Below are 15,528 nucleotides of genomic sequence, written 5' to 3'. Positions count from 1 at the left end.
TCAGGTTGCAGGAGTGCCTGACATGTTAGTCACTCATTCTGCAAATATGACTCAATCAAGGCAAAAGAGGGGAGGTCAGCCTCAGAGCTAAAGAACAAAGCAGCCATTCTAAGCTACTAGTTTTGCTGCCTATTATTTTAAATGTAAAAACAACTTGGAAAAGCTGTAGTTATTGTGGACACTGTACTGTGCACTTTCCAGCTAGCTGGGGGATAGGTGAGTGTGAGTGAAGAAAGAAAGCAGGGCAAGGGACATGAGGAACAATGCTGCTGTCACCACTTCTAGGAAATTCATCTGTTAGCATGTGAGGACCTTAGCTGCAGTGGATTTTTAGAGAACAAGGTGTTGTCTTGTGCCATTGGATTACATGATTGGAGTTACAGGTGTCCTAATATGAACCCATGCTGCAAAGTAGCTACCACAGCTAGAACCAGGAGAAAATACAGGGAGGGTTCACAGGCCTTTTGTAGAGGGAAACAAACTGTGGGAGTGAATTCCTTCCTATAGGGATATGGTGGGTATCAGACACCAGCTCAGAAGACTGAGAAACTCAGTTGGGCCCCCTGCTCCTGGGGTAGATACAATAGCAAGGACAGGCAGAACTTACAAAAAAGCAGATTTTTTTCAAGCCAGTCTTGAGAAAGAGACAGCTTAGAAGTGCACTAATGTGATAGATGGATATTGAATGAGAAAAGATCATGTTGGCCATAATGTTGACAAAGAAAGAGGCAATAATTATCACCTGATCAGTACTGTCAGGGACTGCCCATGTGGGTGGACATATCTGTCTGGATCTGGCTTGTTTCCAGTTCCCATAAGGCAGAAGTGCAGCTGGCCTTCACAAGTTTTGCTGAGTACCTACAGAAATAGTTGCTGGGAACTGCTATGAAGACGAAGGAGAAAATGTTTGTAAAAAGGATACTGGAGCAACTTTTGTTGGGTTGCAGTAGAAGAGGCCAATGGCATGTAGGGAATTCCAAGGTGTGACAGAAACAACCTCAGGAAGCTATACCAGACTGCCAAGCCTAGGCTTATAGCTGGGATTCCTCTCTCCTAAAGCAACAGAGATAGCACCTGGAATCGAAAAGATAATCAAGCATAATCTAGCACTCCCCAAACTGTAAAAGGTCTGATCTTGTGTCACTTAAAATTTCCACCAATCCCTTGGATACTAAGCCCAGTCCGATGGGAAAAACAGCTATGATTTCTCAGGAGTAAAGCAAGCTATGCCCTGTTGCAAAGTAAGCAACCAGAACAAAACTCAGTTTCTCCCACACCATGGGAGTTGCCCAGGCTGTGGGAAAATTCCTCTCGTTCTTGAAAGTATGGCAGACCAAACTAGTTAGTTTTATAATTCTCCCTGAACACTTGAATCTGTGAGATAATGTAGTCTATAGAAAGGGGAACACATATAGGATTTCCCCAGCAGCTGATTATACCAGAAACAGTGGCTGGTCTGAAGTTAGGGCATGATTAACTGATAGGAATTTATTCTGGAATTACCTGCAGCTGAGGATGGATTCAGTAGATATGATACTCCACTTGACCATGGAGAAAAGCAGCACATGCTGTCAGAGGTATCAGAAATGAGGCAGCTCCTACAACACAAAAATTAGAATGCATATTGCAACAAGAGAGTGGGAACAACGAAAACGATAATCATAGTGATATACCAAATTCCTGCCGTGGAGCAGATGGACATGAAAGACAACTCATTTAGCAATTACACATTCTTTAAATCACAACAGGTGAAATTACAGAATTGCAAGGAAGAGAAGAGCAAGTGTCAATCCATGAGATGGGATTTTGCATGCATGCGATGTTTGTGCCAGGCAGAATTGCAAAATTAAATGTATTTGCACCAGATGCAAAAGCAAGGTGAGGAGTGGAATGGCAGATCAAGAAACAAAAAAAGTGAATGCACTAGGCTTTGAAAACTAGCAAAATAAGAAAGCAGAATGGCCATAAACTAATGTAATTTTTAAATTATATCATAATACTGTCACTAAGAGATTGTAATAGTTAAGGATATGACCCATAAAAAGCATTCCAACTAAAATTTTAGATAATCCATGAAAGCCAGTGATTTCAGTGAAAGCATTTGAATTTATGATCTCAGTGAAAAAACAAACAAACAAATAAAGCCACATAAACACAAAGCCAAAACCAAAAATCCACCAATATATCTGGTTTATACAGTCAAGAAGATCACAGAATCACAAAATATTCTGAGTTGGAAGGTACCTACCAGGATCTTCAAATCCAAACCTTAAGGGAATGGCCCATACGGGGATCAAACCCGCATGCTTTGCAAAGTGTCTGATATGTTAAGAGAAAAAAATTAAAGAGATCAATAAAGTGAATGAAAAGCTAGACTTCACTGCCAAAGCATTACATCTTGTAGCTTTAATAAAGAACCGCCAAGGAATAAAGTAAATATGTATTTGCATACACTCAAGCATCCAAACAGGTGATTAAAAAGAGCTCAGGTCCCAAACCTTTCACTTGGAACTATGTTCTTTACATGGAAGAAAAAGATACGTTCATAGCAGTTGATGCTAAAACACTGCCCTGGAGAGAGGAAAAAAAAAAAAAGGAGCTTTCAAAGGATTATTGATAGCATTCTGTTCAATAGTAAGTCATTCAACTACCAGGCTACCAGCTGAGAACACTGCTTGGGAGATAATGTACAAGTGGAGGAACATCAGTTTCCTCAAGAAGAGGGACTGAGAGGCCTGGCAGAGATATTTACACTATGCGATATGAGTGGGTGGACATGAGGTTCAGGTGGCAGAGCCTCTGACAAATCATGCCCCCAAGTGCATCTCTCAGCTGTAAATAGCCAGGGAAGTAAATAGAAAATGAAAAATGAGAATATTGCAGCTGAGTGACTGTTTAGCTGACACAGAGGAAAAGCTGAGATAATTGAAAGCTGTTCAGTAAGAGCAGTTCAAGAAATTACCATGTCAACAGTAAGATTTGAAAAATCCCCTTATTAAGGTGCTACAATGTGCATCTCTGGTCTGTGCAACACCAGCAGGCAACACACAGCACCTCCCAAGTGGTCTGGCAGAACCACCCTGAGCAGCTGTACTGAGTGGTGACCTAACCCCATGAGGGCAAGGGTGATGCAAGCTACATATTTGTAGCCTGATAAAAAAGAGTCCAAGACATTCATCAGTGTTTGAGCTCTGAGGTGAATTCTCTGCTAATCTGTCTGGTTTATAATCTATGGTGTAGATGTGTCTGTCTTACATGAAGTGACCATCAGAGAACCCTGCAGAATATGTCACTTGAGACAGCACTCTAGAAAGAGGATATCTGGAAAAGGTAGGAAACAAAATTTTTAAATAAAAGCATTTTTTAAAAAATTGTTCAATGAGTGTGACTGGAGCAGCAAAGCTAGAACTACACGACCTGCAACTGACTTCTTATCTAGAGCAGTCCAGAATTCAGAAATATGGTAACTGAACAAAAGTATGAGATTATCAGCCGGTTCTAATCTCAAGGGCCAGTTTTGAGAAAAGAATTAAAGAGAAACAAAGGATAAACAAAACCAACCAAGGATTTAAAAGTACTTCCATTTCCAAATATGTCCATCTTTCTTTCAAAGAGCCAGACCACAAGGCAGAAACTTTCACTATTGGATACTGAATGGTGAAGACAGCATAAGCATTTCAAATGTTGTTGAATACAGGGGTAGCCAACTTGAGGATACATCAGGGGAACCTGGGAACAAAAGTTTGTCTCCAGAAAATGAGCAACACCCCCGTGCTTTTTTCCACAGGTAGAATCTATCTCCTCATTACAAATTATGTGTCTATTTGTAGTGCATTTATGCTCCACATCTGGGAGATAATCATGTTGCTTCATCCTACTGCTTACGTTTATCAAATAGCAAGATTGAACTGGAAGATAAAATTGTTACTTTTAAGTTTACAGAATATTTTTTTGGGGAAAAAAAAAAAAAACACAACAAAAAACCAGGCTAAATTGGAGATTTCAAGGAGTATCAGTAGCACCTTGGTATACGAGACTTGTCATCCAAACATGCTTGTTCCTTGGTTCCTGCGGTGCTGCACGATGAAACTCAGCAGTAATGAAAGTGAGACCAAAGAAGGACAAGAAGCATGCAAAGGCAAACACCTGCAGTGGAGGAGAGGCAGGAGAGCTCCCACTAGGAGGGAGGAACTTTCAGTGTTAGGGAAAATCATGCACTTGAAGGCAGGGCACAAAGCAGCAATGGAAGATAGTGCAATATAGGCTGTTGGCAGGACAGGTAACTCAGCTCATGTAAAGGTCTGCTGACTGCACCCGAGATGAGTTTGAGGTTGTCATTGCTTGAAGATGACACCAAAGAGCAAAAGGAAGACTGATGGGAGCACTGACAAAAGCACGTTCTTTATGTGGTGGTAGAAAAATACAAGAAAAGAGCCTGACTGCTCTGTGACAGGTGATATCCACGTGTTCCTGGTGCCAACCACTGTCCTTCAGCAGAGCTGGGCAGCCAGACAGCGGAGGGCAACCCTTGCAGCAACAGCTGCTTTCCTCAGTGCTGCTCTGCAGGGTTTGCACAGCCCTCTCCAGAGTGGGAGCCTGAATGCAAGAAGCTTTTTACAGCTCTGGGATTTTTTCCAGTCCTTGTTCTCTTTGTAGATGGCTGCTGAAGAACTTCTGACATCTATCTGTGGTTATAGTCTGCCAGACTGTTCTTCCAAACAAGAGCTTGCAGATTATATTGAATTAATTTAACTTGTAAACTCATGCAAATTGGTAATATACATAATTTCTTTTAAAAATTCATAGTCCTTTTTCTAAATGGTCAACACCAAGTACTTCTAAGGAAAATAGAAGAAATCTTCCTAATCCTTGCTAGTTAAAAATTTTCAAAAGTCATAAAATACAAGGCTTAATATCTCGTTCTAAATGTATTTCTAAATGTATTATAACGTATTTCAGATATTATACAGATTAAGTAGCAGATCTTCAGGTATTGTTTCTTTCCTATGTTTTTCATTTTGTCTTGTCTAGTGTTAAACCTTCATGACATACTAGACCAACACTAGTAGTAATGCTGTAGCATAAGAGTCTAAAGAAATAAGTGCAAGGCTTGTAGGGAGAAGGAAATAATCTTCATTAGACAAACCAATATAATTATATAGTGATCAAAAAATACATTTCTTTGCCTCGTTTTTGAATTTACCAATTACTTTCACTCTGTGTTCCTGGGCTCTTTGGCAGTTAAATGAGAATCACTTCCTGCTCCCTCTACACCCTTCTGTATTTTAGGAGGGGGGAAGAGAGGGGAGAGAAAACTATATTTCAAACTTAAGAAGTTATAAAGCTGCTACATTTTAGTAATAATTAAAGATACATAAATAACAATCATAAATTTGATATGCCACATCATCCTTCAATTAGTGCTCAAATTTTTGCTACTATTTCATCCTTTGCTTTCAAGTAGCTAAATATGTATGATTCTCTCTAACTTCATTTTTGTATGTGTGTGTGCTATTATACATTAATCTGTATCTTCCATTAATCTTTATAGTAATATTTAATTATTGTTTTATCTCTATCAATATTGTATAAAGAAGAAACACTCCATTTTCTCTAATGAAGAAAATTAAAAATCAATTTCTAACTCATCTCATTTTGAAAAGTATTGTTAAAAGCAATGAGACTATAATTTTGGATTGTGTATCAAATCATTTCATGTTTTAGAGCACAAGTAGTCAAGGGTCATTTGCTTAGCAAATTCAACTAGTTTACTAGTGCAGCTCATATTTTGTTTGTCCTGACTTTACTATCTCCATCTTCGTTGTAGCACAATATGAAAATACATGAACACCTGATGTTTCTTAAAGCTGTTAATATTTCTGAGTGGATATGTTCCCTTCTCCTCTGGTGTAAAATCTCATTTGAACCTGTTAGCTGCCCTCCAGAACTGGCCTCAGTTCGTATTCCTGAACACACTGGTGCTGACTACCAGGCACCCCTCTGTGGGGGTTTTTTTCCATGGAGGGTGTTTTGCTTCTTTCTCCCTCACTGCTACAGTCTGGGCCACAACGTGTGGCAGTGGGGCTCTGACTATGCTAACAGAGCACCATACAGCCAAATGTTTCAAGTGTTCTGCAAATATCCACAAACTCTTCCTTTAGAGGTGATAATATGACAGATCACAGGTATTTTATAAATAGGTCAACTAAGGACTAGCTAAATAACTTTCCAAGGACCAAGAAACAACAATAAAATAAATTATTCTTAATAAAGTCTATGAAATAGAATCACGTCAAGTAGATTTTACTTCTGTCACTACTCAGTAGTCCTTAATAAATCCTTAAGTGGCATAACTACAATAACCACACTAAAAATACTGAAACTTTTCCAGTTTCCAGGAAAAGAAAATTGAGTTGCCTTTTCTCTCCTTAGCAAAAGGAACAAAATTTTTCATGCATGGGATCCCCGAGGATCAAAACCAAAACCATCACTATATTATCAGCCCCGTGTTCAGCACAGATCAAAAACACAGCCCCCATACTAGACATTCTGAAGAAAATTAACTCTATCTGGACAAAACCAGCACAACAGGTTATTAAGCTTGGCTGGTACTGAAATTCAGAATAGGGCAGCCACTTGCCTTATAAGACTTCAGGCAAAACTTGTTGGTTTTAACAAACCTTGGTGGTTTTTTTTTATTTCGATCTGCTATTGAGATAGGAAAATGCAGGTAGCCCAACCTCCTTTTCTATACTTCTCTCATGCAGTTGGTAATCTCTCAGAGATGCTAACAATATGTTAAATGGTTGAGCACTACTTCATCTGAAGTGATGAAGCAGACCCCTCTTGTTGCTTGCTTTTGTCACATGCATTGCACCAAATATCTAATGGGTAAGCAGCAACTCAAAGACCCCTTAACAGCTACTGAGCTGTTCAATCAGTTTGGCCCCAGAAATATTAAACCAGAGTTGAATCAGATGTTCAAAGAGCCTGTGAGCAGAGTTACATGACTATAAACTTGGTATGACAGAAGATCGAGCAAAGCAAAACAGATGACACAGGCACAATTTGTGTGCTGCAATTGATGTGTCTGTAACATCACAGGTTATCTCTAAGCTATATTTTCCACTGCCTTGCTGGCTTACAAAACTTTTAATGGAACAAGTTTTTCTGGCAGAAGAACACTGATTTTTATCTTTAATGAGCAGCCTCTGTATCATTTAGCTTCAGGAAACAGCTTCCTGGTTGTAAACTGCTTGAGAGTGCTGACAGCCAGGCAACTTCAAAAGCAGCCAGGAGAGACTTTTGCACTAACTTTGGGAAGGAATTCAAAAATGCTGAAAGGTTCAGATGAAGCTGCTGTGGAGCAGGAAAACTCTGCTTCCCAACATGGAGAAAAGACAAGTTGGGATATCAATGACATCAAACTTCCCCAGGTATGTGTCTGTGATTAGAATTTTATTTTGTTCTGATCAGTCATCTCCACTACTGATCTTAAGTGCTTTCTCAGTCACCTATGCCTCGTTGCCTTTACTCTCTTTGTCACCTTGAGGTATGGGGCAGTGTTTTACTGAAAAGCTAGAAAATATTGACATATCCAGGCATTTTTCCTTAAAAAAGTATTATTGAAAGAGCTGTTGATGCATGAAAAATAGCAATGATGAAGATACATTGCTTTTTCTAGCCCAGTGGTGGATGAGGTGCATAGAAAGCAGAGGGAAAAAAGTTAGCTTCTACTGTGGGCATTCAATCAGAGATGTCCAGAACTTGGTTTTTTGCCCTGGGTAGTACTTTATGAGAAGGGAACACAGCACCCACAACTGCCTTGGAACTGTGGGTGCTCAGTCTCACTTCAAATTGGGCTCCAGGCAGACAAGCTCTCTTCCCTCGTGAGGGCAACAGTTTTTCATGAGCACGTAGGATAACCTTGCTTAGTGTTTGCAGAGATCTGCTGAGGCAGAATAGTGATCTTCCCCTCCCTCTGTCCTTTTCTAGTTCACTTATCTAAAAGTTTCAACCATGCTCTTCAGTGAAAGCCCACACCCCCTGCACACCAATACCACCTCCCTGTCCCTCACCTCAGCATGTTTCTGCCAGATTTCTCCTGCTGCTGTCCTTCAGCGTCCAGATCTGCCTTTCACCTTCCAAACCTGTCTTCTTGCTGGATCCCAGCCTCTTCCATACTATACCAGCGCTTTTTGCCCAAAGCCTCCATGTTCCAAAATGTCTCCTTCCCTGACCTTCACCTCAAGGTCACCTTCACCTGCATTTCAGTCTGGAGGCTTCCTTGACACCCTTTCCTACACTATCCAGTGGCTACCAGGAGAACATGGGAGTTGATGGGAGTCAACTGATATTCTTTATGCTGTCATGGATTTCAGGGGCTGGGATTAGCAATTTAAAGGAAATTCCTACTAAGCTTTTCTACTCCTTACAAGACCTTTTCCCTCAAAACCAACAGCAGGTATGTTAGGTGCTTTATGGCTTACTGCGTTTTGCTGTGTTGACTGTACCCACTGAGATGATGTGTGTTTGGTCCTTTGGGGTTTTTTTCCAATTTTATTTTTATTATTCCGTATTGTGCTGTCCTTTGGTTTTTCAATCATTTTAGCAGTGGAAATCAAACCTGACCAGGATGTCAGGTTTCTTTGTTTTGGACTTCAAAAAAATCCCTGTGCAAGTCGTTCATGGCAATTAGGCCAAAATGAACTGAAAACTTACAAATTTGGACATAGTCTCAGTGTGACTCAGTTTTTGCCCCTTTTCCAGCGAATTGAGCCAAATCAAACCAAATGATTCAGCGTAGCACTGCTTTGAACTGACTGAAAGGCAGAGCAGGATCTCTGCCATGAAAGCTAACAGAAGTTAACCAGGCAGTGACAGCTGCCTACAAGGAAAGTATCTGCTATTTCCATCAAGCACCTCACCTTCCTCTCCAAAGGAGGTCCTGCACTGAGCTGGACCCATGAGTGAGTGAGAACAACATCCTGGCCAGGCCTTCCTGGTGCTCTGGGGCTTGTGGGGAGCCACAGGGAACTGTGCTTTTTCTGTCTTCCCTCCTGACAACCAGCATCACCTGGTGGGGTGCTGGAGTTACCCCGGCTAGAGGACAGCCAGCAGGGGACCAGCTCTGCTTGGCTCTTGCACAAGCTCTTCTCTTCCCCAGCCTAAAACATGGCTTGCTTTGGTCTTTCCACAGGATGTAAGACAGATAGACTGGTTTCAAGAATGGCCAGATTCCTATGTAAAACATATCTATAGCTCAGAGGATAAAAATGCTCAGAGGCACCATAGCAGCTGGGCAATGAGAAACACCAACAACCACAACTCTCGCATCTTAAAAAAGTCCTGCCTTGGGGTGGTGGTTTGTGGCAACGACTGCTCGACTTCAGATGGAAGGAAGATCTACCTAAGACCAGCGATATGTGATAAAGCCAGGCAAAAACAACAGCGTGAGTATGAACACAGCCGTTCATTATATGGGCAGTTCATAAGTGAACACAACATAAATCCAAGTATTGTATACTCTTTGGATTATCCAGCCTTCTTTCTGCCATTCCTTATATTCCAATGCAACTCTTGATTTGGAACAATGCATTTTACATTTCTTACTGTTGAGGAGTAGTTGTCTGATTGTTTCTTTTATTTTTTTCCCCCTAATACTTTTTTCATCTCTATTAGTTAGGCATTCCTCTTAGGCCCATGAGAGAGGCTGCTGAGAAAGCTGTGCAGTGCAGGCAGCTTCCTGCTGTGCTGTTCTTGTCGACTTGAGTGCTGACTTCATTATTGCACTGACCCAGGAGTAACTCAGGAGGCAAGTCTTACAGGAAAGAAGTTGCTCATAAACCATGATGACTGGAAAACTGGCCTCACAGTCACAGCACTGGCACAAGACAATGCAAATAGAGAACATGAGCCACACGCACTTTTTTTAATGAGACCATTTCAAACAATTGTGATTGCTCAATAGAACTAGCACATACTGATTTCTGGATCTGATGTACATTTTGACCAAAGAAAGGTATTGCTCATGCACTCATTGAGGCTGTAATGATGTCTTCTAGAAAAGTCAAGACAAGAACACATATGACGTTCCAAACACTGACAAGAGAAAAACACTAAAACTGACTGTGATAATAAATTATAAAATTGCAATAAATCTGTAATAGAAACAATTATAGACAGTTATATTTAATAATGGGCAGAATAAAGGCAATTATTAGTTTGTTTATATTGACTTTTGCTTACGTTTGAAAGTTTTTTGCGTAGTTTTTCTCAGTGTAGTTTCTGAGCCCCAAACCAAAGTGGCAATCCACCACCAATGAGCCATTGTGTCACATGAGATTCATCTGATTGCTGTGGTATAGAAAATGTTTCCCACTATCTTTGCTCCAGGGAAATGCTGTCCAAACTGCAATGGACCACTGAGACTCCTTTCCTGTCGAGGCCATGGTGGTTACCCAGTTACCAACTTCTGGAGGCATGAAGGCCAATTTATATTTTTTCAGGTTGGTATAAAATGACCTAACATTATGCAAGTTAATTTTAAAGACTGTTTTTGTAAGTTTTATTAAGGAATTCTTTTTGTTCCAGCAAGTAAGGGTCATTGAATGTGACAAGGTCAAATGACTGTAAGGAGAAAGATTTTCACAAAGTCATAAGCAACCTGATCTAACTCTGAAGTTAGTCCTGCCTGAGCAGGAGGTTGAGCTAGACCTCCAGAGGTCTGTTTCCAGCCTAAATTAGCCTATACTGTTATGATTTTACAGCATAGTGTATTTTTTTATTTAGGCTCCTGAGAAAATCTGTTGATTTTGAAGCATTTTGCCTCAGGTACATAGGAACCAGCAAATCCTCAGAAAGCCAGAAATACCATGTTATCTCTTCTCTTCTATAAGGCACCATGCATAAGCATGAGGCTATCTTGGAGCACTAAATGGTTGTACCCAAGGAATTGTCTATGGAAAATGCCATCTGTGCTTTATATGTAACTTATATCTGAAAAAGACTGTATGCAAGTGTTTAAATAATGGACACTATTTCTGGAAGTTTTAGTCCTAGTTTACTACCATAACCACTGAACTGTCTCCTGCTTTCATCTTTCACTTGTGTGCAGGCTAAATAAAATTAATTCTCTATGGAAGCTAATGGAAATTAACATGCTGATAAACATGTCTAAAGTGTGAGAAGAATGGAAATAACCACAGGGACACTCTAGCCAAGCTGCGGAAGACCTCGTAGCTTCAGCTGGGGCTCTAGTATGAGGAGTGTCTTCTACACATAAATGTGGTCCACTGGTTTTATGATTTCAGAGAATTTTTACCCCATCCCACTTCATCTGAGATGTTTGTTACCTAAGATTGCATTAAATAATTCATATCAAATATAAGGCATTAAATTAGGCCAGAAGTGTGGTTTTGGTCTGTGCTACAAATTTTGCTCTCTTAAGATTAATAACAAGGTTGTTTCTAACTTTAACATATCATAATTACTTTCTAAAGTCCAAAGGAGCTCATGACCATCCACGTCCAGAAACAAAACTAGAAGCAGAAGCAAGAAGATCAATCCACAAAGCACAGACATCTTTTTCTGCATCTTCTATAAGATTAAAAAGAATACAGGAGATTGAGGTAACTCTTGTTATTGATCAATGAAATTTTGGGATCAAAAATCTGTGGTTCAAGGCATGGTGGAGGCTACCTGGACTTTAGGTCTGCGTGGTAGTAGGCTTTACATCTCCACATTCTGCCTCCCCATGATCAGGCCAAGAAGGATGAGGGCTGTCCTGAGCAGCATGACTTCCTCAGCACTGCTATCCACTGCTAGTGCCCCCTCTCTGGAGCCAATTTGGGTCTGACTGACAGCAGGAGATTACATCTGTACTGGTAAACAAAGCAGGGCTGGAGGGCAGGCTCAGTCATACCACTATTCATGTGGTCCCTGATGTGGATTTGGTCAGTGCTAACTCGTGCTCACAGACAAAATGCTCTAGCATAGGTCAGGAGGACAGTAGGTGCCAGAGACCATTTCCTAGCAGAATTTTGGACAAGGTTGAATCAGGTTTTGGTCCCTTCACTGTACACAGTGTATGTACACATACTGGCTTTGAACCTACCTGTGCTGCTATGTGCCATCATGCTACAAGACATGGACAATTAAGAACCTCAAGCTGATGCTGTGAAAAACAGTCCTTGGTGAACTGCAACACAGCCCTTGCATGTCCGTTTCACTTCAGGTCCAGAAGTTGCCCAAGGCCAGGATGTAGTCTGGACACCAACAGGCCATGCTTTTTGGTCCTTGTTACCAATGACAGTCCTCAGTTTCATTTAATTTAGCAGTATGGACATAGCTTTAGAGCATCAGCTCTTTCCTATTTTAAATGCAAGTCCTTTGTTAGTACTCCCCATAAATAAAATTAATTGCAAAGAAATCTATGAATAAAGTAAGTAGATATTTAATCTAATCAGTATTGACACTGAAGAGAACATTAGCAGGTTTTTATTGGATTTAACTTATAGTATTGATCGCACCAACTTATGAGAAAATTGTAACAAATAAACACTTGAAAATTGGGAAATACTTTGGGCAACACCTGAACTCAGGAGGAAGATTTGTGTTTGTGTGCCTGTACACATACATAGAGACACAAACTGTTTATTCTCTGAGTCCATTGAGGGCAACAAAGATGATTAGGGGAGTGGAACATCCCTCTTACAAGGACAGGCTGAGGGAGTTGGGCCTGTTCACCCTTGAGAAGAGATAAATGAGAGGGGACCTCATCAATGTCTACAAGTATTTGAAGAGGAGGTGTCAACAGGATGGAGCCAGGCTCCTCTCAGTGGTGTCAAACAATAGGACAAGAGGCAATGGGCAGAAACTGATGCACAGGACATTGCACTGGAACATGAGGAAGAACTTCTTTACTGTGCAGTGACCATGCACTGGAACAGATTGCTCAGAGAGGTCATGGAGTCTCCCTCACTGGAGATATTCAAGAACTGTCTGGATGCAGTTCTGTGCAATGGGCTCTACGATGACCCCGCTCAAGCAGGGAGGTTGGACCAGATAAACCGCTGTGGTCCTTTCCAACCTGACCCATTCTGTGTTTCTGTGAAAAAGGATTTTATTATAGAATACAATATATAGCATTACCTAAAGGATATGCCTGTTATATACTGTGTATGGTATCTTGACAAAAACCCCTTATCATTAACAAGGCAAAATCAGAAATCCTTACTTCTTCCCCTAGTCCCCCAGCCGTTACTTAAGAAAACCCAGTTAACTTCAGTAGCAAGCCTGGATCACTTTATTCACAGACTTAATGTCCATCAGGGAGAGAAATGCTCTCCTGCAGGACAGCTGCCCCTGAGCAGGATTTGGCCACCTGCAGACCATCAAGGGCTGTGAGGACACCCTCAGGTGCAGGAGGCACTGCCACATCCTTGGACAGACAGGAGGAAGTCAGGTTTTCTCCACACGTCTCTTGGGACATGTGTCCCAAGCTTCTCCACTGACATGGAGAAGGTGCTGTGGAAAAGTGAGCACACCCCTCCACCTCTGCTTATTCCCCTTGGGTTTTCCCAGGTTTGAAATGGTCAGGTTATATTATTTACTGTCAACTGGCTTTCCAGTTCATGGATCTTCAGCAGGTTTTCCTTGGGAATAACTCATCATATCTGTGTTCTGCCAAAACTGGCTGTGATACAACTAATTCAGGAATCTGATTTCACACAGAGAGCCTGTGTCGCTCAATCTGCAAAAATGTATTCTGAAGGGATTAAATTTTAATGTGCTCACAAGAGACCAGGAAGGAGAACTTTAGAAAAAGGTATGAGATGGGCCCAAAATAGAGCAAGTGATATATAGGATGTTCTCTCTGTGGCATCAATGGGTCTTTTGTTAAAGGTGGGCTGGGTCTTATACCAGATTGTTGGCATTTCTTCTCAGTGAGTGGAGAACAGCAGAAAGGTTTGCTACTTTGCAGTCAGAAAAATCACTATAATTAAATGCATGAAAAAGCAGAATTATAAAGAAGAAAGACCTTCAAGTACTCATCAGGAATGATAGCACAAATGAGTGTTCTGAAAGGAATTGAAGTTTGCACAATTATAAACCAATAATTAGGGCAGTTAAAGAAGTTGTGAAATATCTAGAACAAAGGACCCAGAAGAATAATTCTGGTGTGCTGATCCATCCCTGAATGAAATTTCTGTTTGCAGGATAAAAAAATGTAAAGATAGGAAAATTTATTAGTTAGAAATAGAGTCTTGAAAAGAGACACATAATATTATTGTAGTGAAAAGATCACTTCAAAACAAACAGTTTTTAAAAATCATATACCTAGCTTTTCCAAACTCCACAGAAAAAAAATAATTCTGTGGTGTCAAGTGTATTAGCATAATTGCATTTTTAGGTCCTTCTTCAGTATATGCTGGCAGTGGATCCCAAGGGCTGTGAACGCAAGGTCTAAACAATTCTTTCAGTGTAAAACAGGCTTTGGGCAAAACCTGAGGAAACAACTCCAAATCTGTGAGCTGAGAGCCCTGTTTGGTTTGCCCCTAAAGCCCATGGTCACTCCCCTACAAGGAGGCTCTGCTACACCGTCTGCTTCGTTACCTGTATTAATTGAGTGCACTTGTGAAGGTCTCACAGAGGAGGGTTGATAGACTACACCTTGTTTTACTAACCTATGCCTTGCTTTCCCAAGTCTCTGACAGGTGCAATGCCGATGCCAGAAGCATTGCCTTTGCTTCTTTCCAAGCCGGATGCTTACGTGGTACCTGCTAATTTCAGGGGACATTTAAGCAAAAGCTCCCAGGAGCCAATGCTGAGCAGCTGCTCTGGGCAGCTGCTGTACCCAAGGGCAGCTGGGGAGGAGGAGGGCTCTGGAGAGGCATTGACCTGGAGCCGAAGCCCATCCCTTGGGAGGATCCCCAGTGCCGAGAGGTTGTGCGGTGGCCCTGCTGTCCCCTGCACAGCCCCTTCCCACCAGCACTGCGCCCACTTCAGCACCCAGCATGTCCTGCCTGTGACAAAGGGTGGCCATGGCTCCTTCAGGCTTAACACTGGTCCTCTGGGAGATGGATCCTGTGGAGAGAAATCCCTGCTGACCTACAGCAGCAGCTGCCTCTCTCTGCCACCCTACCCTGCACTTCAGAGTGGCCCCTGCTCCAGTGTGAGTGGGGCACAGCCCCATCACCAGCTCTCAGCACCTTTGAGGGGAAGTGAAGGAGACATGAGCGAGGGAGGGCCCCAGGTGGGTCTCAACTACTGCCACAATGACATGGTTTTTAACCTGTACCCATTACGGTGACCAGGTGTAAATGTCTCTGCTCACCCCTCCTCTGGCAAAGGGCCCAATTCTCCATCCCTGTTGCAAAATGGTTGTGAAAGTGCTACCACACCAATTTCTGCTTTAGCTCCTCTTGGAGACCCCAGGAGGGACTCTCATACCTGAAGGCTTGTCTTTGTTCCTCTTTTTTAAACTGTTATATTCTTCCCCACTATATCACTGATCTAATAAAAGGT

The 15,528-nt window shown here is 41.5% G+C and overlaps 1 protein-coding gene across 1 annotated transcript; it reads left to right on the top strand.

Moving 5' to 3' along the window:
- The first annotated feature begins 7,334 nt into the window (after positions 1-7,334).
- GCM1 (glial cells missing transcription factor 1) lies at positions 7,335-15,313 on the top strand. The gene is made up of 5 exons (XM_027645041.1): positions 7,335-7,436; positions 9,200-9,452; positions 10,396-10,508; positions 11,502-11,630; positions 14,708-15,313. Exons 1-5 carry the CDS (start codon positions 7,335-7,337, stop codon positions 15,311-15,313), a joined length of 1,203 nt encoding a protein of 400 aa, XP_027500842.1.
- Positions 15,314-15,528: the final 215 nt, after the last annotated feature.

The sequence above is a fragment of the Corapipo altera genome, unplaced genomic scaffold, assembly GCF_003945725.1.
Source record: "Corapipo altera isolate COAL_440 unplaced genomic scaffold, ASM394572v1 2, whole genome shotgun sequence".
In the NCBI taxonomy this organism is placed as follows: domain Eukaryota; kingdom Metazoa; phylum Chordata; class Aves; order Passeriformes; family Pipridae; genus Corapipo; species Corapipo altera.
Note: the sequence above shows the minus strand (reverse complement) of the source record. Positions and strands in the feature narration are given on the sequence as shown.